The 27271-nt window shown below is 41.5% G+C and overlaps 1 protein-coding gene across 1 annotated transcript in view; it reads right to left on the reverse strand.

Moving 5' to 3' along the window:
* Positions 1 to 27271, reverse strand: part of HEATR6 (HEAT repeat containing 6) — a gene marked incomplete in the record, with an annotated part of 1433578 nt that overhangs the window by 234272 nt on the left and 1172035 nt on the right. The window contains 1 exon segment of the mRNA XM_044054904.1: positions 25851 to 25985. Coding sequence (XP_043910839.1) covers positions 25851 to 25985 — 135 coding nt within the window.

Raw genomic sequence — 27271 nt, forward strand, 5'->3', positions numbered from 1 at the left:
GGTAATTCTGGCCTTTCTAGAAAAGGGCTATACTGGCTACCAACAAATGGATCCATAGAAGGATAGTACTTGGTCCTTGCTAGTTCGAGTGGTGCTGAGCCCGGAACTGAGGATGTCTGCACCAAGAAAAATAGTGTTGAGGTAGTCTGCGCCGACTAAGGCAGCGCCATAGAAGTCGAAGGTGTCTGCACCGATGAGTATGGTGCCATCAAGGAAGGTGTCTGCACCGGTAACAATGATGGTGCTGAAAAGGACTGCACTGAAGAGCATGTCAGTGCTGAAGGTGTCTGCACCATGGAGGACAGAATCATCAAACTCAGGTTCGAAGGGGATTGCACCAATGGTGCTGAAGGAGACTGTACCTGCTGAGATGGTGCCGGTAAAGGCTGCAACGAAACTGTCGGAGCCGTAAGTGTCTGCACCAGGAACTCCGGTGCCGGTGGTGATAAAGAGGACATAGCTGGAGCAAGAATCAACTGGGGCGGTGCCATGCCTGGAGCCAAGAGGGTCACAGGTGGCAGCATCGGACTAGCAATTTTCACTTTTTTATGAGTCGACTCCCTGTGATCTCCAGAGGGAGATGAAGTGAGCGACTTCGATGAGGAAGAAGAACGCCTCTTACGAGGTTTAGCAGGAGGGGGTGAGCCCTCCGACCCAGATATAGCTTCACAGAAAGGAGATTTGAGGAGACCTTTCAGGATTAACTTGTTCTTTCTTTCATTGAGAGTCCTGGTCAAAAAATTTCTACAAATCCCACACAGGGGGGATCCACTGTAAGGTGGGAGACATTCAAGCAATACACGCATAAATCATGGCCATCGGAAAGCGGTAACTTACTGTTGCAATCCTTACACTGCTTGAAACCAATACTAGTTTTCTTGTCCGACATAATGATGTGGAGAAGAACAACAGTACCAAAGAGTAAAGAAAGACTACCCAGAAGGGTAAGAAGAAAGAGAGAAGGAAGGATGGTAATGAAGAATTACCTCAAAGGTAAGAAAAAGGGTAATAAAGGGAAAGAGACTATAGGGAAACGATAGGGTAGGAGTATAGTAAAAGTAACTGATTGAAAACCTTTTAAAGTACTACCAGTATATAAACTATCAAAAAAATATTCACTTAGGTGAGAGAGAGAGGCTTGACACGGCTGTACAGCAATGCGGCAAACGAGATCTGAGGTAACAGGGAGCAGAGCATCCTGGGTAGGATCTTGGCTCGGAAGTTTTTGATGCGAGCTTGATATAAGGCCGGGTCATTCCAAGGACAGAACAGATAACCCATCAGTAAGGAATGAACAAAGATTAACTAAGTCAGATTTCATGTTTTCTCACTGACTTGCAAATATATTGTGTCCTTGTGACTTTCATAGTTAATCTTCCTCCTAATGATAGTGATGCAGGAAAGGATCTTTTAAAGATCCAAGACGAATATAGTAATTTAGAAAAAGGTAGAACAACAGTCTCAGCTAATGAATCCTGATTTTAAATCGAGCAACAGCGGGACTTAAAGATTATAAAATTTAGTTCATCAGTTTTTAATGTTGCATTTGTCTGTTTTGAACTTGAAAAAGGGTTTACACTTGTTATAATTCTTTTTTGGAAAGGTGAAAAAGAAATGGAAGTATTTATAATCTTTTAAAAACTAGCTCTACTTTTTTGGGATGAGAACGAAAAATGTCATTGGGTATCTAGACGATAATTAGGAAAAAGTTTCAAACAAACAGGCATGTCTCCTAATGACAGCTGCAGCTGAGGCACAAATGTGGGCACCACTGTATCAGAAGTACATTTAACAACACAAGAAAGAATTATCCTTTAATTCAACATCCAGTGAATGATTTAGCATTTCTCTATTTGTCTATAATGGAAAGCATGTCTGACAGCTGCACTAATGGTTAAAGATTTGGAAGTATTAGCCATTTTCCTTTTCCCAACATTTATACAAACTCTAGACTATTAATTGAAGAAGAGTAGAGGCCATGGGAATAGACTTATAGTAAACTTCAGAAAGGAAGAAATGAATGAAATCTGGGTCAGCTAGGTTTTGGTCCTGATGAAATTTAAAAACAAGGGACCATCAGAATTATGTGAAATATTAAAATATTCTTATGAATTCACCATGGGTAAAATGATAGAAGTTTTGGGTAATTTGGAACTGGTAAAAGTGGCAAACTTCTGTCTGGGACAATGAAAGAAACAGGATACTAACCATACTACATGCATCTTACAAGAGATTATTATCAGAGGAAACTTCAACAGAGTTGGTGCTGAAAGGATACAAGTGACTGTGACTCATCCTTACCAGAATGTCCAAGGGTATCAATATCTAAATAACAAATATCTTGATTCATATCTATAGACACCAAAACACAGAACAGCAAAAGGACACTTTGTCTGAGAAAAGTGCAGTTATGTAAACTTGCCATAACAGTAGATATTTGAATGATCACTGCTGCAGTTGCCAAAGCTATATGGATTATATTCTGCCAAGGATATAACAGATGGTCATCTTCCAAAGCTATATGCCCAAACCATTGGTTAGCTCTAGCTGAGCTGAATAAAAGACATGTTTGGGTGCCAAGCCTCTCAGAGTAATGGTGACAACAGAGAATGGCAGAGGTTAGAGTCCTAACAGGATAATGCTAGGAAAATAAATAAAATGTTCACCCCCCCCCCCCGGCATAAAAAACAAAAAAACCCACAAAAATAAGGTGGATGAAGGGAAGGGGTGACTTCTATAGCAGTGATCATTTGAACATCTGCTGTTATGGTAAGCTTACTTAGACAACTTAACTAGGCTCATCACTGGATCACTGCTGCAGTAGCTTAAGCTATATGGGTAGATTACCATAGTTCACACTGGGAGGAGGAAGGCTGAAGGTCCAGGAACCCCTGGAGAATAGTTTTAGCAAAGCCGGTCCTAGACCTGGAAAAGAAATCTAGTTTATAGTGCTTTGTAAAAGTATGTACAGAGGACCAAGTCTCTGCTTCGAGAATACTTCTACAAACCAACCCTTTCTAAAAAGCCGCAGATGAAGCAATGTCCCTGCTAGCATGAGTTTTTCCCTTGCATGAAACAGTCCTGTTCTGGTGAATGTAACAAAAAGTAAATAGCATGAGACAACCATTTGGAAATGGTCAGTTTCAAACCCAGTTGTCCTTTTTTCTTACCTTCACAAGAAATGAATAACTGATCAGAAGTTCTGAAAGATTTTATTCTGTCAAGATGGTACCAGAGTTGTCTGTTGACATCCAAGGTATGGAGTATCCTTTCTCCCTCACTTTCAGTTTGAGAAAGAAGACAGGGAGATGGATTGCAAGGCTTATGGTAAACACAGATACCAATTTAGGCAAAAATGAAGGAGTAGTTCTAAGAGAAACTTTATCTTTGTGTAAGATGGGATAAGGTTGACCTACCATAAGAGCCTGTAACTCAGATACCCTTCTTGCAGAGGTCAGCAATATGAAAAACTGCTTCCCATTTCAAAAAACTCAAGTCAGCCTAATGAGCTGGTTGGAATGGAATGAATTGGAAATTAAGATCCCAAGGAGAAGCTACCCATTTTCAAGGAGGCTTCTTTTTTAACACCCTTTTCAAAAAACATTCTGACAAGACACTAAATCAAAAGAGGAAAATCCATGGGTAGACGTGCTGAAATGGCTGACGAATGAACTTTGATTAAGGAGTATGACAGGTCACAGGATAGTAACTCACAAATAATGCAGAGCCCAGAGGAACACTAACCTTGAATGGGTGCTGGGTCTTTTGTTTGGACCTATGAGAAAACCTCTTCCATTTGCTAATACAAGAATTTCTAGTAATTGACTTCCTTCCACCCATTAATACCTATTGCATGTTCTCAGAAGAAAAAGGTATCTATTTAATATCCTATCATCCACGTAGCCAAATTGTACTTGTTATGGTTAAGGATGTATCAAACACCCCTGGTTTTGTGGAAATAAATCCAGTCTGTGACAAAGCTTGTGGTAATTGCCCCTGGCCAGTTCCAGAAAAGGGGAAAACACAGATGCCTGGGCCAAAAGGAAGTCCCCACAGTGATTTCTGAATCTTCAGAATGCATGGATATTAGTGGAAAAGCATACAGGAACATTCCTGTCCAAGGAAAAGAAAAGTCATTTGTCTTCCAGGCCCTCTTGTGTGGAGTGCTGGAGCAGAATTTTTCCAACTGATTTTAGAGAGGAGGCAAAAAGATCTACTTGAGGTGTTCCCACAAAATAAATAAATTCGTTAAAGACCCGCTGATTCAGCTTCCACTTGTGAGCGTCTGTCTTGGTCCTGCCCACTTTGTCTGCTACACAACTTTGTTCTGATTGGAATGTCTGAGATTGTACTAAAGGGCTATTTCTCAGGCTGCCATGGCTAGTGTGCACAGAAGGTAAGATCTGGTTCTCCCCTTTAACTGTAAATGCATGCAGAGGTCCTGCAAACCACAGATGATTGATACAGTTGACAGCATTTATTAAAGCTAACACCTCTTTTATATTTGTATATTTTGTAATGTCTTTCTTGTTCTAAATACACTGAACTTCTATTCCCATTGACATTATTCCCCAAGCAAAGTCTGAGGCATCTGTTGTGCTGGATCAAGAAGGGAAATGGAAGACCTGAATTCTGAGAAATGTGGCATCTCCACAGTATAATCTCCCTATTTACAAACCCAAAAAATGGAATCTGAAAAGTCAAGAGATACTGATGCTAGTACCACAGAGATTTCAGGTACCATTGAATCTTTCTCATGTTGAGTCTTGCAAGAGGTATCACAAACATCATACATGCCATAAGACCCATAATTCCAAGAAATTCCCTTGCTGAAATGGAAGTCTGAGTGGAAATGTCAGGGATTAACCTAAATACAGATCTATTTTCCCAAAGGGAGAAAAGGTTTTTGAACTGAGGTGTCCAGGAGACACCACCCCCCCAAAAAAAAAGAAAAAATCCATTGAAAAGAAGTCAAAAAAGGCTTCAGAATGTTCTCTTGGAATCCCAAATTGTGTATACATCTCTTACCCAAATGAGAGATTCCTCACACTTTGAAAAAGACTCTGCAAAAATCAGCAAGTTGTCCTAACATAGAAAAATGTGAATACTTTGCAGACTACAGTAGCAGGAGCTAAACACTTTGTGAACACACTTGGAGCAGTAGATAGTCCAAATGGTACAGCAAATAACTGATATTAATCCAGACAACCTAAAGAAACATCTGAAATCTGGATCTGCAAGAATGATCAGAATCCTCATAGACAGATAAGGGTAAATCCTGGTCATCAGAGGAGACAGAAATTTCAGAATCCTGGTCAGAAGTATCATAAGCAAATTCAGTCCTAGGTCTCAGAGGGGGAAGGTTAGCTTCCCCTGATTAAAGTAATAAGGTCTTCAGCCATTCTTATAATTTGATTTTTAGGCATAGAGGCCTGACCCTGCAGTCTAGGTGTCGGTTACCTACGCATGGTTCAAGTTTTAGGCCTAGAAGAAGATGGCGTTGGTTTAATATGCAAGTCAGTAGGCCTGAATACACCCTCAGAAGCCGGTGCCTGCACAGTGGCTCCGGACCCATCCAAGGTAGAGACATCCACAGGTTCCACAGTTGAAGCATCTCGTGGCATACCGGACTCCGAATGGGTCTCAGTAGAGGCCTGCGAATCTGAAGTAGCGGGTATCAGGGGCTGCGAAAGTGCCTCACTGAGTACCAGCAAACTGGCGACTAGCTTAGGAGAAGCGTCGTCGGCAGCTTTGGACCTAGGCGGCCTGTCTCTATCTTTATCTTTGCATTTTATCGGAATGTCGGTTGTCAGGTGGCTTACCAAAGACATATCTGGATAATTGAACCAAGTACCAAAATATTTAGAAGCGAAAATGTGCACATGACAAATACTTAATGGTTTAAATAAGGCACAAAACCGACAGCAAGGTACGTCGTGGTCAGGGCTTGGCAAGGAATACAGTATGAATGAAAATCTTTGAGGTATTTGCCTTCCACAAGAAATACAATTATTTTTTACTGACATCGGTTTAGAGCAAGAAAATGTTTCCCCAATGGGGTACTTAGCTTTAGTTGAAGACTATGTTTCTGAAACTCGAAAACGAAAATTTCAGGAGTCGGCCGACTGGCACTTGCAAACTGCTTCTGCTTCGGGAACTGCACCGCAAGAAAGACTGATGTAATGGCATTGGCTGCATGCTTTATACCCCTGACTACCTGACGTCATGGAAGACGAGACAGCAACCGACGCAGGACCCAAGACTTTGATAATCAGGCCGACTGAGGGCTACTGCAAGCAGATAACCCAAATGTGATGACTGCAACAGTGAAACACGAAGATCATCTGAAGGTCACTAGAAAACTCAAAAGGGGAATCATGGGTAACAAGTTGTGAAGCAACAACTTTGAACTTGGGCACTATCGCCAACTGGTTCAGAAAGAAATATCCTGGAATGGTCTCCAAAAAACTCATTTCTTTGGCACCAGAAACATTCTTGAATAAAACTTTACTCGTAACTGAGGTGGACAAACAGGTTCTATCTGCCCCTTTGCCAGCATATGTTGGATGACAGGAGGAAAAAGATGACTTTGAGCTGGCTGTTGAGAAATAATTCCCTGGAAAGGAGGGAAAAACTTCCACTGCAATCTGTAACCATGATGGATTACATTCAGAAGCCATCTGTCTGAAACTCTCTGTTGTTAGAGAGAAATGGAGGTTCAGACTTTCTGGAAATATTAAGGGACTGCTAGGGTGAGAAGGAAAGGGATGTCACTCATTTAGTCATTTTGACTTATTAGACTGTTCTTTATATTGGGGGTGTTCCGGCTATCTTTTTGGATTCTCCCTGCCACCACTTTTTAAACACTTGCTTACCAGCATCCTAATGGGACTGTTTATTTTGTTTTTAGAGAGAGATGTAGATGGAGTGTTGAATTCCTTAGTAAACTTGGAGAAGGAAGGCTGACAATTTTGAGAAATAATTTGAATCGGCATCCCTCTCTCATCACACTTTTTAATGAACTCTGCAGCAGAAGGTCCAAAATTAGTTCTCTATCCAACAGGGGAATTAAAATTTTCATTTCTGACATATTTTGAGAGATTTTGGGAATACAGCAAGGCAAACTTCACGACAATGTCAGTAGCAGCAGCTATGCAGGTGGTATTACCAGAGTCATGTGCACTTTCAAACCATGGATAATTACCTGAGGCACAGAAGAGAACAAGTTACACAAATCAGACTTCTCACAAGAGGAAAACAGATACTGAAATATTCCTCATATTCACACAAGTAACAAGCATAACTTTCAACATATGAGCTTGATACTGTAGTTGCAAATTCTAAAAACAAGTGCTTTAGAAGGATACATTTTTCTCAGACTTATTAAAAACCTTCCCATCTTTGTCAGAAGGAGGCAGATGTGTAAATTAATCAAATGTTTGGCAGCAGCTGGTTTCACTAAAACAAAAGCTGCTGGGTCAGATCTGGGAAGAATATACAAAAATTAAAATATTGAGGCACTTGATATAATCTATTTCCTTTTTTTACAGGCAGCAGAACGACTGTCAGGGAAATTGCAAAGTATTCATAGGTTCATATGTAGGTACTAGGCTATTGGCCCTAGGGCCTATACAAGCCTAGCCAAAAAGGTACCCTGGCTTTCGCCACCCAAGAAAATTATTTTCCTGTGCCCCTGTCAAGCAGAACCACAGAAGTGATCCCAGGGGTGAATTTCCTATTACCCATCCAATCATCAAGATTTTTCTTGAATAGTGTTAATGAGGATCTCTGTTTGACAAAGATAGGTAGTCTGTTCCAGAGTATGGGAAGTCTCTGGGACAGGAATCTATCCCTCCAGCATGTTCTGTTTATTGTGGTGACAAGGTTTAGGTCCCTAGAGCGTGTAGCTCGGAGGGAATGTGATTTCTTTAAGTGAAGCATGTCCAACAGGTCTGGGTTTGACATAGCTTTGTATGTTAGGCAGAGATGGCTGAGAAGGCGATATGCGACGGAGTAAAGCTGGAGTTTTTTGAGACGGTCTGCGTAAGGCATCTGTTTGAGGCAAGTAATCCTCTTTGTGAGGTATTTTTGTGGCCTTTCCAGTTGTTGTAGATGTCTTGTGAGGTACATACCAAAAGGGGCATTGTACTCTACAATGGGTCTAATGAGTGATGAGTAGAGGGGAACAATGACCTTTTTTTTTCTGGATGAGAAACCTTTTGTGATGAGGTGTGCCACATAGAAGGATTTCCTGACCACTGTGGCGATGTGATTATCAAAGGAAAGACTACTGTCCACCTGTGTCCCAAGGTCTCTTATCACACTTTTGGTGTTAAGTAGACTACCACCTATGTGGTAGTTCATGGGTACAGAGTTTTTACCAAAGGAGATGACAATGCACTTTTTGGCATTGAGCTTGAGACCATGTCTTTGACACCAGGCATCTGTCTCAGTGAGGCCTTTTTGAAGGATGTCCACATTGTTAGGAGTTTCAATTATGGCTCCTAGTTTGCAGTCATCTGCGAATTTAGTTAGCCAAAGACCTTCTGTGTTAGCCTGTACTTCAGAGAAGTAGATACCAAACAGGAGAGGACCCAGGACTGAACCGTGTGGTACTCCACTTGTCACTGGTCTGATGTCTGATTTAGAGACTCATACTTTCACGGTGTGGGTTCTGTCAGTAAGCCAGTTGGCAACCCATCTTGTGACATAGGGATTTATACCTAGTTTAGTGAGTTTATCTATAATTCCAGAGTGGGGGATGGTGTTGAATGCCTTGGCGAGATCTAGATAGGCTGTGTGAACCACCTTACCCTCATCTATGACTTTGGTGACTACTTCAAAGAAGTCTATCAGGTTTAGGAGACATGATCTGCCTTTTACAAACCCAAACTGTGTGGTGTCCAGAGTTTGGAGATCTCCAATGTCTTTGTTTATGAGTTCCATGATGATACGTTCCATGGCCTTGCAGACGAGGCTCGTCAGGCTAATGGGGTGGTAGTTCCCGGGGTCTGTTGTGGCCCCCCCTTTGTGGAGTGGGATAACTGTCGCGGTGTGCCATTCAATGGGCACAAAACCTGAGGTGAGGCTATGATTGAACATGGTACTTAGGTGGGGTGGCAGTTCATTCTGTAGTTCATGTAGAAGGCAGCCTGGGATGTTGTCATGTCCCATGGATGCTGTGTTCTTGGCTTTGGAGAGTGACGTTTTTACCTTTGCAGCCGTGATTACAGGAAGTTTGCATTCTTCCAGTATAAAGATGGGCCCTTTAGGGGGTGAGAGGGGGGTAAAGTTAGCACTGAACCTATCTGCCAGGATGTTGGCAATATCAGTTGTTTCTGTATATTTAGTGTCATTGTGCTGTAACTCAGAGCAGATCTGAGTGTTGCCATTGAGATTTTTGACATAGCTATAGAATGCTTTGTGGTTGTCTTTAGAATCAGTGGCAATTTTGTTTTCATAACTAGCTTTGGAGGATTTTATGAGGGATCTCAGCTTCTTACTGAGGCTGACCAGGGAGTTCCTCCAATAGTGGGATTTTACTCTTTTTTGCAACAGTTTCTTTCTTCTGTTGTAGAGTTTGTTTACGGCAGAAGACCACCAGACTGGCTTCCTTTTTTTGGGAGATAGTATCTTGGTTCTGTTAGGGATAGCACGATCCATGCACTTGTGTAAGTGCTTATAAAGTGCATTTGAGTAGGATTCAGCAGTCGTACCTCTATTGTCCATCTGCATGGGTGTCATGAAGTTTGCCACTTTTGTCTTAAGAAGCGTGAAGTTGGCTTTGGAGAAATATTTTACGGCTGTTTTCCTAATGGGGGCTGGGAGCGGGATGTGAATGTCTAGGGTGATTAGCTAGCTTGTGGTCGGATCTGTCCAATGAGGAGCTGACCTCTGGTGTGGAACACCGGTCACCCATGTTGGTGATGACCAGGTCTAGGATATTGCTGCCCCTGGTGGGGGTGTGGATAAGTTGATCCAAAGTATTGGAATTGACGATTTCCAGAAAACGTTGAGCAAAAGAGTTGGTACATGAGTAGTTTTCCCAGTTAATGGTAGGGTAGTTGAAATCACCCATTAATAGAGTGTTGGGTTGTACCTTAATATTTTCCAGTGTATCAAGAAAAGAGGAGTGGGAATCCTGGGGCATGGTGGGGGGTCTGTAGCAAGCTACAATCTGGATTGCAGTTTTGCCCAGAGTTAGTTGAACTAGGATAATTTCGGATGCATTATGCTGAGCAACTAGCTTGGAGGTGTGGATATCCTTAATGAATATGGACATGCCTCCACCTTTAGTGTTTCGGTCCAGGTTTGGTGGCCGAAAGGTGTGGTATGAATTATAGCCTGGTAATGCAGGGGTGCTCTCTGGAGCTTTGAACCAGGTCTCTGCCACTGCACAGATGTCAATGTTCTCCATTTTATGGAGTGCCTCGAGTGAGTGCATTTTGAGGTTTAGACTTCTAGCATTGAGTAGTATTACCCTCAGATACTGCGTGCTTGTACTGGTTATGGTGCTGAATTTGTCATTTGAACCTTGCCTAAAAAAGGCACTACAGGGGTGGCAAGAGCCTTTGCCAATATCCGGAATCTCAAGGGTGACAGGTGCAGGCCATCTCTGGCAAAGCAGCGTCGTCTGTCGATCATGTCATCCCAGGCAGACGGATACTGGATTCCCTTAGAATGACACCAGAAGCTTAGCCAATTGTTAATGTCAATCATTTTGTCCTTGTACTGTGGTGTCATTCTGGGTGACTGGGTGATGGCAGGATGCTACTCAGGGCTTGGGTCATACCGGCCTGGGCTACAAGATCGGAGAGCTCCTCCATGTCTCTTTTCATGTAGTCCAGGGAGGTACATCTCAGGTAATTCACACCAACATGAGCAATGACAGAGTCATATTTGTACTTGTTGTGGAATGACCTGAGTGCGTGCGTTATGTGGTGGATCCTAGCACCTGACAGGCAGCTGACAGTAACTTTTTCCTTGTTTAGCCTGGTGAGTGGAACATCAGTGTGTCTGACTATAGAGTCACCTGTGACTAGAGTGTTGGGTACGTTATGTCTTATGGGCTGTAGTTGAGTGGCACACTGAGTATGTGGGCTATGTGTCATTTGGGTTGTATTGGGGGGTAGAGGTTGCTTGTATTTCTGCATTGGAGGTCTCTGTTGTTTGGGCAGATTTGTACTGAGAGCCTCCGCGAATGTAGGTGTGTGTTTTGTGTTTCTATGTGTGTGTTTTGGTGGTGTAGGTTTTGAGGGACTATGTGATGACTGTGGTGCGGTGCGAGTGTTTACCTTCTCCTCTTAACTGTCTAAGCCAGCCTTTGGTGAAGAGAGCTTTGCTTCCAGTTTGGCTATATAAGTGCATCCCTCACAGGTCGTAGTGTTGGGTGGTAGGAGGAGAGGGTTGTCTGTGTACATGAGGCAATTGCTGCATTGTCCCAAGATGTCCAGATTCATCAGGTAGACAGGAGAAAACTCCAGGAGCTGACCTTTAGACATGCCTGAATGGGTGCTTATTTATTAAGTACTAAAAACTGTTTTCCTCTAGACAAGTGAGGAAAGTTGAGTGCTGTAGCAATTTGTAACTTATCCAGTGCTTACAACGAGTTCTGAACAAGTGCTGAGATCAAAGAAACAGATGAGTGCTAAAACTAAAACGCTGGCTAGTTGCAAGGGAAATTTTGAAGAAAAGACTTTATGGCGCCGGGAATAGTTTAACCCCAGTTAAGTGGGGGGTGGGGCTTAGGAGCTCACAAACAGTCCTGGACACAACAAATCCATATCTGACCTGTCACAGGAAAGGGGGGAAGCAAGCTTAGAATTTTTTTTTTCAGTAAAGTGGAAATGGAGAAAGCTGGAACAGAAGTTAATTCAACGTGAAGAATCTGAGTGGGTTGGCCTTCACAAATGTTCTCTATTAGATTGAGTGAACTAATGACACTAGACTGGGAGGAGTGTCACAGATCAAATATACAGTATGGGCGGGCAACTGCAAAGCCACCAAGTATAACAACACACAACACTAGGGAGGGTAGGTGGGAAAAATGACAGTTCCTAGCTGTAGCCACTAAATGAAAGTTTTAAACAGATCAAGGAGCAGACTCGAGAATGTTTTTACCTGTAACAGACAAAAATGCATAGAAAAGCTTGGATAGAGCACTCACAAACAGAAAATACAACTCTCAGTATGAAAAAGCAGTTTACAGTTAAGTAATGTTAAAACAGTATATAAATGCAGTGAAACAAAAAAAAAGCTTTATAACAGTGCAAAAATATAGTAGATCAATTGTATAGCACAATTATAAGTGTTTCAGAAGTGCAGTTCAGTGAAATAAGTGTAAGAAATAACTTAGCCTGTTCTTGGAATCTTAAGGAATTTCCACTTATGCAATGCAATCCAGAGCCTGACAATACAAATGTGACAAAATCATCTTTCAAAGTAGACAGAGGAGGAGGAACAGCAGTAGGGTCTGGGAACTGCAGTTGTAAAAAATCATTATATTTTCTACTGGACCAAGAAACATCACTGTTTTTCCAGTGAAACTACTGATTCGTTCTGGAAATAGTTTCACAGAAAGATGATCCTTCAGAGGGGCTGGTCAAAGGCACACACTCCTCAGAATCTGAATCAGAAATCTGTGGCGATAACACAAAATCTGCCCCTTCACAATCATTTTGAGATTCAGATTTTTGAATCCCTTCAGAAAATGATGAATCCCTTTTAATTTTATCAAAAAAAAAGATGAATCCCTTTTAATTTTATCAAAAAAAAAAGATGAATCCCTTTTAATTGTATCAAAAACTACTAAACAAGAAGAGTGAAGATCATGAACTAAACTCTGAGCTAAGCTTAATAAATTACTCCTGTCCAGTGACAAAGAGAAGACACGTTTAAATTTTTGTTTCTTTCTGACAGGAATTTCTGAATAAACAGACCCAGAGTTGACAGCAATAACCTCCCCAAGGATGGGCACAATGTTCTGGTTAGACAAGGACACATTCTCCACTCCTTCTGCCAAGACAGACAACAGTGGCTCTCCTTTGCCTGCCAAAGGCACTCCAACAGCCCCAGAGGACATGTCTATCCCCTCGGGCCATAGTGGATGTAGGGACTACACCAGTGGGACCCAATGAAAAAAGATGAGTGGCGCAAGAAACTAGCTTTGGCCACAGCACAGTTACCCACCTGCAGCTGAAGCATTTCAGCAGCCTGCTCCTAAAGGAACACAGACTCCTCCAAAGAGCGGGATAAGACGAGTTTGAATGTCTACTCCTACATATCTATTTCCTAGGAACCTCCTCTGTAGGGGCTTCTAGAGAAGGGTCGGAATCAGATGGGGAGTTCATATGATAAATTTCCTCAAAGCTAAAAGGAGCCATATCCATGTCGACCAGAATGAGCTGTCACAGAAACAGACTGCATAGAAGATCCAGACAAATCTGAGTGTAGTAGAATGACCTCTTCTCTCAATTGGAAGAGAACCCTTTCAAATGCCTCGAAAGCTGAAGTCGCTATTGGAGCCCAGAAAGTATCCCTCCTAAGTGGAGCCAAAGGGAAACCTTGACTCCAACACAACCCAGGTCTGGGGCTGACAACAGTGCTGAGCTATTAAAAGCTGACATACCGAGAGGAAGAGACAGCTCCAATAAAGTACAGTTTTGTACCTACCATAAAGGTAGATGTTCGAGTGCTCATACAGCTGCAGTCATAACAGATGGGTTTATCCTGCCATCAGGCGGGTCCTCGGTCAGCCAAATTCCAAAGTCTAGGTCCGGCGTCGGTTGTCGTCGCTTCCTCCCTGACGTCAGTGCGGCAGGGGTATAAAAGAGGCAGCCGATGCCATTTTCTTCAGTTTTTCTTGCCCCAGATGTCAGGTGCCCCCAGAAGGAAGGCAAACATAATGTTATGCAAAAATGCAATGTTGATAAATCAAAAACAGTAGTTGCAAGCAAATACACCATAAAAGAGTACCCCAAAAGGTTATATGAAAAGGGTTTGGAGGGAGGGAAACCTGGACTGCAGCTGTATGAGCACTCGAACATCTACATTTATGGTAGGTACAAAACTGCACTATGTCCATCGTACATACAGCTGCAGTCATAACAGATGGGTAGAATCCCAAAGCTAAGTAAGGGTGGTAGGTACTAAGTGGAACTAGGAGGGGCTAGGATGCCCTACATGACTGCTGTGGCAAAGCCCGCTCTACATTTAGAGTATAGTGGGAGGTGATAGTGTTTGGAGAAAGTGTGCACTGAACTCCAGGTGGCTGCTTCCAAAATATCCTTGGTAGGGACCCCCCTGAGGAAGGCTGCAGAGGTAGTTGTGGCTCTGGTGGAGTGGGATCTGATGCATGCAGGCACAGTTTTTCCATGAAATGAGTAACAAAAGCATGCAGTGGGCTATCCATTTTGAAACTGTCTGTTTGGAAATAGCCTTTCCTTGAGCACCTGCAGCATAGGACACAAAGAGTTGCTCAGATTTCCTGAATGGCTTTGTCCTGTCCAAATAATAACAAAGTTGTCTGTGAATGTCCAAGGAATGTAGTAGTCTTTCCCCTTTGTTTTGTGGATTAGGATAAAAGGTAGGTAAGTGGATAGTCTGATTCAAAGCTACACTGGATACTACCTTTGGCATAAAGGTAGGGTTGGTTCGTAAGGAAACTCTGTCCTGATGGAAAATGATGAATGGTTGCACAGCCATGAGGGCCTGTAGCTCCGAAACCCTGCGAGCTGAGGTCATAGCCAGAAGAAAGGCTGTTTTCCATGACAAGTACTGTAACTCTGATGAAGAAGCTGGCTCGAAGGGAGGAAGGGTCAGCTTTTCCAATACGAAGTTGAAGTCCCAATCAGGGACTGGTAGTTTCCTTGGGGGTTTTATATTCTTCAATAATTACTCACAACATGATTAATAAAACAGATCACTGAGTGATCTCACACTCTGAAATCAGCATTAAAACCAGAACAAGGTACCTTAAAAAAATAAAATCAAGCATTCCTGCAGGAGGGCAAGGTCCTCCCCCACCACATCCGCACATCCTTATTACTTAGGTGTATTAACTCTAAGATCATGCACACACAAACAGAAGTGAAACAGCTATGACATGCCAACCATTTCTCTTTGTCCACAATTACACAACCTCAAACTACCTATTCTGATAGCTAGAACTACAGAGGCACCATTAAACAATGGGGACACAATCACCAGCAGTACGCTATCAATAGTATCTTCCATCACTGGAATGCAATCAGTGAATCAACCATCAGTCATATGACACACAGCCCTGATCCTGAAAGAGAAAAACCTTTTTCTCTCATTTTGGAAGGAGTGGTAGCACTGATCAAACATAACTGAGGGGACACAGTAATCAGCTGGAAGAAACCTTAACCAGATGACCATCAAATTTTGTTCGCTCAAAAGATCATCATCAGTAAGAGGCTGAGCTTGAGCCACTTTCTGCACTACCATAAACACCCTTCAAAGAACTGATATTCCAGGACCAGAACATGAAAAGTACAGTTTTGTACCTACCATAAATGTAGATGTTCGAAGATCCACATTGCTGCAGTCCTTACTTATGGGTAGTCCGCTGTCCTCGGTCGGCCCGAATACCAAAGTATTAGGCTGACGTCGGTCATGGGCGCCTAGATCTGACATCAGAGCGTCAGGGTATAAAGGCGCATGACCGACGTCATATCCTCAGTCTTTTCTTGCCCCAGATGTCAGAGGGCCAAACCAGAAAGGCCACAGCCAAAAACAGAATACCTCCCAAAAAAAACATGCCCAACAACAACCATCACCTAAAGCATAGCCCCATGTCAAACTACAGTGGGGAAGGAGGGAGGGTAAATTGGACTGCAGCAATGTAGATCTTCGAACATCTACATTTATGGTAGGTACAAAACTGTACTATGTTCTTCATCTCACATTGCTGCAGTCCTTACTTATGGGTAGAATCCCAAAGCAACGGGAAAGGGAGGATGGTAAAAATCATAAAGCATTAGGGGCCGCTAAAATGCCCTGTAAAATTGCAGTGGCAAATCCAGCCCTAGACTTAAAATAAAGAGGAAGGTGGTAATGTTTAGAAAAAGTATGCACTGAACTCCAAGTAGCTGCCTCCAAAATGTCTTTTGTAGCTACCCCCCTTAGAAAGGCCGTAGAAGTAGCAGTAGCCCTAGTGGAATGAGGCCTGATTCCAGCAGGAATCTCCTTACCATGAAGGGAATAACAGAAAGAAATACAAAACCCAATCCATTTAGAAATAGTTTGTTTTGAGACAGGTTTACCCTGTGAACCCAAAGCAAAAGAAACAAACAACTGCTGAGACTGTCTGAACTCCTTGGTTCTGCTCAAATAATAACGCAACTGCCTGTGAATATCCAAAGTATGCAAAATTTTCTCCCTCTATTTTGGGGTTTGCATAAAAAGTGGGCAAATGAATAGTTTGATTTAAGGCCACACTAGAAACCACTTTAGGCATAAAGGAAGGATTAGTACGCAAAGATACCCTATCCTTATGAAAAATCAGGAAAGGCTCCACTGCCATGAGGGCCTGTAATTCAGAAACCCTTCTTGCAGAGGTAATGGCCAACAAAAAAGAAGTTTTCCATGACAAATACTTTAACTCGGCAGTAGCTGCAGGCTCAAAAGGTTGTAGAGTAAGTTTTTCCAACACAAAATTGAGATCCCAAGCAGGAGTAGGAGCTCTACGTGGGGGTCTTATATTCTTTGCCCTCTAAGAAATTGCTTAAACAAAGGATGAGAGAATAAAGGAGGGTCACAATCATAGTGAGCAGAAATGGCTGCAGCATGGACCTTTATCGAGGAGAAAGACAAACCCTTGTCCAATAATTCAGTAAGATATTGAAGAGTAACACTTAAATCAGGTTTGGAGACATCAAAGTCCTTCCCTTTGCTCCAAATAAAAATCTCCTCCATTTATCAGCGTAAACTTTCCTGGTACTAGGCCTCCTGGCCTCCAAAATAACATTCAAAACTTGTTGTGGAAGCTGAGACCCTCCAGAGTCTAAAACAGAATATGCCAGGCTGTTAGATGCAGAGACTGAATCTTGACATTGAGGAAGTGACTGTCCTCTTGTGACGGAAGGTGCGGAATCAAAGGCAGAGGCCATGGAGGTTCTCGTACTAAACTCCTCAGTAGTGGGTACCAGTGTTGTCGAGGCCAATCCGGTGCTATCAAAATCATGGTTGGCTTGTCTTGTCTGGCCTTCAAAAGTACCTTGGGAAGAAGAGGCAGAGGTGGAAAGGCATATACATGCAGATTGTTCCAACTGAATGATAGAGCGTCCCCCTTCCAAGCTGTGTGATGAAACATTTTTGTGCAAAACTTTGGCAACTGGTAATTTAGTGGAGAAGCGAACAGATCTATGTCTGGAGTTCCCCATAACACTGTCAACTTTTGAAATACATGAGGATCCAATTTCCACTCGTGAGGATCCACTATTTGTCTGCTCAACACATCTGCTAAGGAGTTCTGTGCTCCTGGTAGAAACCTTGCCTGAAGATTGAGGTGTAGATTGAGAGCAGTTTCCCACAGAATCATCGCTTGCCTGCAAAGAGGGTAAGAATGGGTTCCCCCTTGCTTGTTGATGTACCACATGACAGTAGTGTTGTCTGTTTGAATCAACACCTGCCCTGGGTGAAGTAAATCTTTGAAAGCCATCAATGCAAACTGGACTGCTAACATTTCCTTCAAGTTGATATGCAAATGTTGGAGTTTGACAGGCCACGTGTTTTGCACCCATTTTCCATTGAGGTGTGCTCCCAAGCCTTGTCCGAGGCATCTGTCGTTAGAATCTGACTCGCCTCTGGCCGGGTCACAGAGAGTCCCTTGTTTAGGTGACATTCCTGAGCCCACCACAAAAACTCCTTCTGAATGCAAGGTATTATCTGAATGACAGTGTCTAGATCTTGGCAGTGCTGTGTCCATACATTTTGAGATACCATTGAAGCTTCCTCATATGCAATTTGGCATTGGGAAGCACCAGAATACAAGATGCCATGAACCCCAAGGCTTGAAGGACTGTCCTTGCAGTCAGCCTGGACCGTAGAGACATTTGATGGAAATAAAGAGAAAGGCTTCTTTGTTTGTCCGGGGTCAAAAGCCATCTGGGAGGCTGTATTCAGTCTCACACCCAGAAAGCACATGTCCTGAGAGGGTACTAGACTGGACTTTGTTTCGTTCACAGAATACCCTAGGCATCTTAACACTGCCATCACATACTGTAGATGATGAAGAAGTTCGTCCTTCTCTTGTGCAATAATCAGGCAATCGTCCAAATAAGGATAAATCTGTATTCCTCTTAGTCTGAAAAGGCTATCACTGGAGCCAGAACCTTTGTGAACACTCTGGCAGTAGATAAGCCAAAGGGCAATGCAGAGAACTGATAATGTAAATTTCCAGCCCGAAACGCAGGTACCTCCTGCAACTGGGCCTGATAGGAACATGAAGGTAAGCCTCTTTGAGATCCAGAGTAACCATCCAATGATCTTTTCCCAACAGAGGTAAAAGTTGTTGTAAAGTCAGCATCTTGAACTTTGGAATGTCCAGGTAAGTGTTGAGGATAGATAAATCCAAAATTGGTCTCCACGTGTTCCCTTTCTTTGGAACTAGAAACAGGCGAGAATAAAATCCTAGGCCCACTTCTGACAGAGGAACTGGCTGTATAGCTCCTATTTGAGGAAGTAAAGAAATTTGTCTGTGAGCCTCTATCCTTTGCCGAGGAGGGACGTCTGGCATGCCTTTGAAAGGAGGCATGGTATGGAAATAGAACTTGTAACCTCGGTTTATAATGTCCAATACCCATTTGTCCTGGGTGACTAAATGCCAATTTTGCTTGAAAAGAGCCAACTTTCCTCCCAAAGGAGCTGCCAGGCACGAAGAATCTGGCAGCTGAAAATGCAGGTCATTGGGCCTGTTTACGAAAGGACTGGCCCCTGCCCTCACCAGCAGATTGAGCAGGCGAACTCCATTGTCTCGGCCTGAAGGTACTCTGAGCTCTGCCCCTACCACGCCTAGATCTACCCCTAGACTGAGAATCAGAAGAAGGGTACGTCCACCCCTTAGTAGGCCAATTTCTACTAAACTTTGGAGGTTGTACCTGCAAAAAAATCTTTAACAGTCTGCATAGACTTAGCCTTGTCTTCCATTTTCTTTAAGACTGACTCCACAGGAGGACCAAACAAAACTTCAGACTGTAAAGGGGCATCCAGAATTCTAGACTTAACATGCTCAGACAAATTCTGATCCTTAAGCCAGGCGTGCCTACGAATAACCGAACCAGTGGCAGCCACCCTAGAAGAAGCCTGTAAAGCATCAAAACCACATTGCAAAGAGTTGTTCAGAAACATGCACTAAATCCTGCAATTCTTTACACTCTATGCCCTCTGCCAAAGCATCCACTTTAGATCTTAGCTGAGAAAGGAGGAAATTCTGATACTTCAACATATGAAACTGGCAGTTCAAAGCTCTCATTGCTAAAGTAGAAGAGGTATACACCTTCTTACCCCATCTATCCAAAGCTCTAGCTTCCTTATCCAGAGGAACCGGATTCTTAACAACAGAGGCTCTAACACCCTTAGGCCCCTGACTAATAGTTTCTGGGTCCGCCCTAGGACTCTTATACAGATATTTATGAGCCTCGGGCACCCTGTAGTACCTGTCCGGTTTAACTGGGGCAGGAGGCACAGAATCTGGATTAAGGGAGGCTTCCGAGAAAACATCTGAAACAACATCCAAAACCGGAGGTATAGCTCAAGGGTCTATGCTGAGGTAAAAACAAGAACTCCCTAAGTCTCTTCCGTGAATCAGAGTAATCCTGTCCTTCCCACTTAAAATGCTCCCTCATGGAATGCAGAGTTTCTGAAAATGAAAAATCCTCTGGAGGAGAAGCAGAAGGAGTGGAATCCTCTGCATCAGAATCAGAATAAGGAGGGAAATCTTGAATGTCTTCAGCAGAAGACTCTGAATCATCTGAGGCCTGCTCCAAACTTTCCAACTCTGGCTCCATCCTGGGCCTTTTATCAGGAGGGGGCATAGAACCTCTAATTAAAGTAATCAAATCCTCTGCCATTTTAAGCATGTGCTTTTTAGGCACAGACCCTGAAGAACCAGAACTGACCCCAGAGGAAGGCAAAACAGACCTGCCCTTAGAAGAAGCCTTAGAAACAGTAGCAGAAGGCCTAACTACCTTAGGCATAGAAGGGAGAATAGTAACCTGAGAGGCCCCTTCAGCCTGACCTGCCTCCTGAGAGGCCACATCTTGTAAAATCAAAGTATCCCCCTGGGACTCAACAGAAACTTCAGCCGGATCCACCTGCTCAGCTGTAGCTTCTAAAGGTCCGGCGTCCAAAACGGACGAATCATCCTGCCTAGGCTTTAAAGATTTGTCTTTGCGCTTCTTAGTAGAAGCGGGCGTCGGAACATCCAACGGCATATTATAATTACACCTTTTGCCAAAGACTAACCTAGCGCAATCTAACCTCCGTTTTATAGTGCGCTTATTAAACCTAGCACAAAACCGACACCGACTACGCCGTGCTCGTCCCAAACAAGGAATACAAAGCGGTGGTAATCCCTATGCGGTATCTGTTTCCCACAAGAAATACAATTATTCACTTTTCTGACATCCGGTAAGTAACTGAGGCAAGAAAAAACAAAAATATTCCCCAACGGGGTACTTAGCCCAACTTGGTATCGGTCTGAAACTCCGAAAACGAAAAATTTCAGAACGCCGAACGGCACTTGCAACGCTGCTTCTGCATCGGACCATGCGGCAAAAAAGACTGAGGATATGACGTCGGTCATGCGCCTTTATACCCTGACGCTCTGATGTCAGATCTAGGCGCCCATGACCGACGTCAGCCTAATACTTTGGTATTCGGGCCGACCGAGGACAGCGGACTACCCATAAGTAAGGACTGCAGCAATGTGAGATGAAGAACATCAGCATTGTTAACTATACCTCTTCATGGACTGACAACATTTTGATTAGCAAAGGTACTGGTAATGGACAAGAAGCAACTTAAACTCCAGTAGCAGCATTATGGTAACCAGACGTGTCTCCAATTTCAGGAATTCATCTTCCACTGGAAATTTCTTCCAGACTTGCCATCAGAAATTACTCTGAAAATAACTTCTCTCTCTCTTTCTCTCATAAGAATGACTACCAGTAGATCTTATTAACCATTTTTCTTTTCTTTTTTTTCTTTTGTTTTCTGTTGGCAGCCATGTTAAAATATTTTATAGCTGTCTCAGAAATCTGTTTAACTTCAAATTATTCTATTAATGCATTATTTCAATCTAACTATTGCTGGATGAGGGCAACAGCCTTACATAGTTAAGTTGTATACAGCTGCTTGTTCTTTAATGTGTATTTATGTCTGCTTTCAATTATTAATGATTTGATGCTTACAAATTTCTCTGTGAGCTTTTAAAAACAAACAAAAAAAAAACAATTAACAAAAAGACTATGTTTTTCAGTTAAAAAACAGCAAAAACTAATACATTTACCAAGTGAAAAACTGATCAAAATGACTGATGGCACTACTCCCAGCACAAAATGCAGGTAAAATACCAGCAGTTCTGAAGCAATGACAAAGTGAAGGTGATACTTAGTGACACTACATTTATATGAGGCTCATGTTTAAGATGAGACACCTTCAGGTCAGATAATCATCAGTTATGGGAAGAGAATGTCTGGCAGCTTGAAAAACTGTCCAAAGTTTGACTGGTAAGAGTGAGACGAAATTATATGACTAATGCTATAACTTTCCTTCTAAAAAAGGACCTGAAAAATGCAGAAATGAAAGGTTTAGGAAAAGGTGGAGAGTAATATTTTCTGACTACAGGGATGCCCACACCACACTAAATACAAAGAAAATTAACTCTGTGTACTGGGTATATTATACACAAAATAAAAGACAAATGCTTGAATTCTGGCATTTGTTTTCTTCACACTCACTTCACCTTCTTATTAAATTTTTCAAGTGAAATTTTTTTAAGTTAAAAAGGGGATCCAAGTAACTGCCTGGAACATTAAAAAGTGCTATGTAATGTGGGCTCTCTGGTGCAGAGGAATGAAGACCTGGATTCCAGCCTGGGCTTGGTTAATGGGCCTGAACAGCAAAGGAGCCATCTATGGTATTTTAGGACTAAGAAGGCAATGTCAACTCATCCTTCATGGACAGAGTGGTACAGACTCTGCTGCCTAAATGACATCCGATGGCTGGAAGGGTGGCAGCTTTATGCTAAAGTTGCTAGTGGGGGTATAATCTACTCTAGCTAAGGGATACAAACAGGAATAGCATGCTCCAGTCCATGCACTACAAGTGGTAACAGAAGGAGAAGAAAGCTAGGGAATCATCTCCCAAGGAAGAGTCAAGGATAATGCTGCATTAAATATTGTCTGAAGTGATCTGCTAACAGTTTTACTTCCTCCCAGCCATCCCAGTCTGAAGGTAAAACTGGACCTACCATTGCAAAAGGTGGGGAGGATGGGAAGACCTTAACAGCACCAGCAGACTGCCAGGAGTGAGGATAATGGACCTACTGTCATTCAGTGGGACGAGGGTCCAAATTGTAAAGAAAATGCTGAAAACAATGTATATTAAAAAGTGCAATATAGTCATCTAACAAACAGTAAAACAACCCCTAATCAAATTCATTAACAAAGAAAATGTGGGGAAAAAACTGTACATCTATCTCATAGATAAGATGTTACTTAAACGTGATTACATCTCAGCTGGAAGATTTTCCTTTGTACATTTTTTTTTTCTTTAAAAAAATCAGAACCAGAAATTCTACATAATAAACTAAGAATGCAATTAAACACAAGTGCTAATAGCACAGAAGGGCCATACAAGTACTCATCAAAATGACAAATAACATGCTTCATCTGCTTTTCTGAAATAAACAATCCCAGGTATGAGCAGTGTACTGGATTAGTTCATACGCTTGGCATGGCAAACATAATCAGCTGGAACAGTTTCTCCCACAGAAAATGTATTGCAGACTAATACACAGATGGTAATGCATTTTCACATTTATTGCACATTAAATATTTGTACTTCAGTAACAAAGTTCAATGTATCAAACCAAGCAGAAACTTGGCAGTGTGGAAGGTGTGAATTTCACTCCTTGAAATATGTTATGCAACTAGTTCACTAATAAAATTCGAACTTTAAAATATGTACTACAAAATGGTTGAGGCTGTTAGTTGTAGTTCCTGTAGCACAGGGTTTGATTCCCTCAGCCTACATTTAAGGGTGGGAAGTTGGCATAATGGTTAAAGTGTTTACCTTAAAGACACAAGGTACAGGGTTTAATTCTCACATGGGGTGATTGGCTAGGCTTAAAATGTCCCAAAATAGTAGTTAGCCTAGTACTAATCTATGAACTTATGAACCTATAAAATTGTAGGTAGTCCACAGTTGAGTTAAAAATAGAATAAACTTTATTGAAACACACAAACAGATATGTTAGTTCAGTATAATGAAAAGCAATAAAGACATTCATTAATTTATATATAATCATGTTATTTGGAGAAGGGAGTGGTTACAGAGTGTGGTCTGTTAAGAGCAATAAAAGCATTAAAATAATTCCTATAACCAAGTCCCCCTTCCTCCTTAACACCATAGTGTAAACTGAGACTGTGCTACCTTAGAACTGCAACTTAAAAGCTAGAGACAAATTGAAATATATAATTTAAGAACAGCTTATTAAGGCTAACCTACTAATCCAAACTATATTAATTAAGAAACCAACTCACTAACAAAATGACTAACTAATTAATAAAAATATCTACCACTATACATCTATCAGAATAAATATTAGTAACTTATAAACTGAAACACTTTCAACAAAGATTGTTTTTGTACCAAATAATACTTCATCAGGTCTGTGTGCAAAAAAATATATCATAGCATCTATAAATCTACAAGTGAACACCTAAGTAGGCTGAAAACCATAGCTATAATTGCTAAGGTGGAAATACAATAAAAAATGTTAGAAATAAGTAGCGAAAAATGTTAGAAATAAAACATTAAGGCCCTGGGGATCTGTTCAAGAGTGGTATCTAAGAAAGCCCTTCATTTAAGTGAATAAAAGTATCAGGAAGCAGTACCAACATCAGTTATTTTCATTGTAAAATATTTATAATGTTTGACATTTGTTTATAACAATATTAGCATGCATAATATTAGTGTGTAATGTCAGCATTAATCCGTCCCATATCACACTTTTAAACAGTTAAACAGTTTTCTGAGTTCTAGTATGCTTTTTATGGAGCAATAATAATTAAGCCCCATTAGCCTCAATAAGCTTTTCTTATATTATATATTTTAATTTGTCTCTAGCTTTGAAGTTTCAGTTCTAAGGTAGCACAGTCTCAGTTTACACTATGGTGTTATGGGGGAAAGGGGATTTGGTTAAAGGAATGATTTTAATGCTTTTATTGCTCTTAACAGACCACACCCTGTAACCACTCCCTTGCTCCAAATAACCTGATTATACATAAATTAATGAACGTCTTTAATGCTTTTCATTATACTACACTAGGATCGCTTGATTGTGTGTTTCAATAAAGGATATTCCATTTTTAACTCAACTGTTGACTACCTACTATTTTACTGTTTTGTAGTATGCATTTTAAAGTTTGAATTTTATTAGTGAACTAGGTACAGAACATATTTCAAGGCGTGAACTTCACACCATCCATAGTGCAAAGTTTCTGCTTGGTTTGTTTTTGATCCAGTATAGGTTGCATACTGGGTTTTCTGAGACTTCGAGGGACATCACAGATTTTTCTTTTTGTAAAAAACACTTTCTATTCTATCACTGTGTGTATCCCACCTAAATCTCAAATGTTACACACAAAAAAGAAAATCAGTATTACCATTATGCCCTTTGCATGTCACTAAAAACAGACCTCACAAATATTTTTTGTCTTAAACAGTGGAAGTGGAAAAGTAGCTCAACTACAGGACATCTATGAACTCTGTATTCTTTTTTTCACCATTTCAGATGGAACACTGACCAGCTTGTTTAGTCTATTAATAAGAATTTCAGGAAGACGATAAAGTGGCTGCAGTGGTACAGCGGTTATCGCTGTCACCTCACAGCAGAGGTTCTCCGGTTCGATTCTCGGCTGGGGTGACTTCTGTGCAGAGTCTGCATGTCCTCCCTGTGGTAGCTTGGGTTTCCTCTGGGTGCTCTGGTTTCCACCCACATTCCAAAGACATGCAGTAGGTGGATTGGGCACTCTAAATTGGCTGTGTGTGTGTGGGCGTGCAAGTGAGTGGTACGGATGAAATATTGTGGCAGGGCTAACCAGCCAGTGGTGTAAACCTTGGTTCGAGATGATTATCACTGTTGAAGTGACACCCTGACCCCATGTGCAAAACGTGAAAAAGCGGTTGAGGATGGATGGATAACAAACGGAACAAGAAAATATACATTTGAAAACAATAAAACAGATGAACAATCCTAAATGGGTGTGTAGGCTATTAGGAAAAGCAGCATTGTATAACCATATGATAAGAAACAAAAAAATGCCATTTAATCCTCCTGATGAAGTCAGATATACTAACAAAATGAGTGACTATTTGTAGTATACCTTACTTCTTAACAGGCACAAACATTTTTTTTAGCAAGAAGTAAAGTCTCTCTAATCACTAACTTTACGTCTTTAAAACTGATTAATATTAAAGTGTGAAAAACTCTGTTCAGTGTGTTATGAATGCCCTACAATGGCCATCTAGCTACGGATCATTTCCAGCAGCATGCACACTGAGGAAAAACTGTTTAATTTTTACAATAACTAAGTAGGTACCTGGAGTTTGTTGAAAGCCTCTGGAAGAATAGAGGAAAGGGCATCACATGCACTGGTCTGTAAGGTTGGATGCTGAATGTTTTGAAGGGCCACAGGTAATGGTCCACTTAACATTGTTGACCAGAATGTCACAGCCTAAAATGAAAACAGCTATAATCAGTTATCTCACAAAGTGAGCATTTTTTTTTCAAAAACGGGTGAACAGATGTTGCAAAATCAATCTAACAGTAATTTAACTAATTGAGGCCAATAGCACAATACAGATATTTTCAGTATTCCTTTAACACTGCAGTTATCCCTAAGTGGCAAGTATCACCCATCTTCTGTCCTGAGTAGCTTCTTGCCTACAATCGGATGGGTAAAGTCCCAATGTATATTTCACATTCTGAAGAAACGCCTGCTTCAACTGTATTATTACTGCTTTGTAACATTTAAGTGCCTTGTGGAAAATAAGAATCACTACAGCTACTGTATTGTGGGACAGCCAATGGCTACCATCAAGAAGGCCACTGACCACTAATGCCATTAGATGGCTGATAAACAAAACAAGAATTAAGGTTACAAATACCTTACCAAAGCTTATGATGAAAAAGTAAATACAAGAATAACAGTTGCACAAGAACCAAATATTCTTACTAATAGCTGCTAGTGTCCTTCAGATGTGATGTTAAACTGAGGTCTCATCTGTTTGAGTTGGTGGCAGCTCAGGTAAAAGTAAAAGATCCTATGGCACCTGTCAAAAAAGAAGAGGAAGTTCAATGCCCAGGCAAAATTTCCCTAGTAGTATAAATACCACCTTGGGTTTTCCCAGAAAAGAGGCTACTAGCCTAGTGGGACTAACACAGCCAACAAAGGATAAATAAATGTAAAAATAAAATAATGGCCGAACAGTACACCGATACACAAGGAATAAAGGACCAGTGGACCAAAAGCTCATTGCTTCTTTGGAGGTGTTCTTTACTAAACATTGAATCAAGACTCTCTTCAAAAACCGTTTTAATTTACTAATCTGATGGCTGTCATCTTGCCTTTCTTCCCTCACTCTAAGGAAAGATAAGTCAGGCCCAATGTCATAATTAATGATTTTGAGTACCAGGACTCCATTACCTCTGCTCTCTCTTACTGCTGAGACTAAAGAGGGAAGGCAAGATACAGCAGACACCAGGGGTCACCAAATACAGTAGCAAATAACAGGAACAACTAAAATTTACAAGTCTAGAAAACTCCAAAAATATTTAAAAATGAGGGCCAGGGTTCATATAGGTGATTTCAAGGAGATATGAAAATTGCTACAAATACAGAAAATGTACTCCAGTGCAAAGCAGACATGGAAAAATGATGTGGGGAAAATACTGCATGAGAAAGCAGATAGCTGCACTTTAAGGCAGTAGACGAAGCAGAAGGGAAATGTCATAATCAAA

This window comes from Protopterus annectens, chromosome 13.part0 (genome assembly GCF_019279795.1).
Source record: "Protopterus annectens isolate FY-2018-M chromosome 13.part0, PAN1.0, whole genome shotgun sequence".
Classification (NCBI taxonomy): Eukaryota; Metazoa; Chordata; order Ceratodontiformes; family Protopteridae; genus Protopterus; species Protopterus annectens.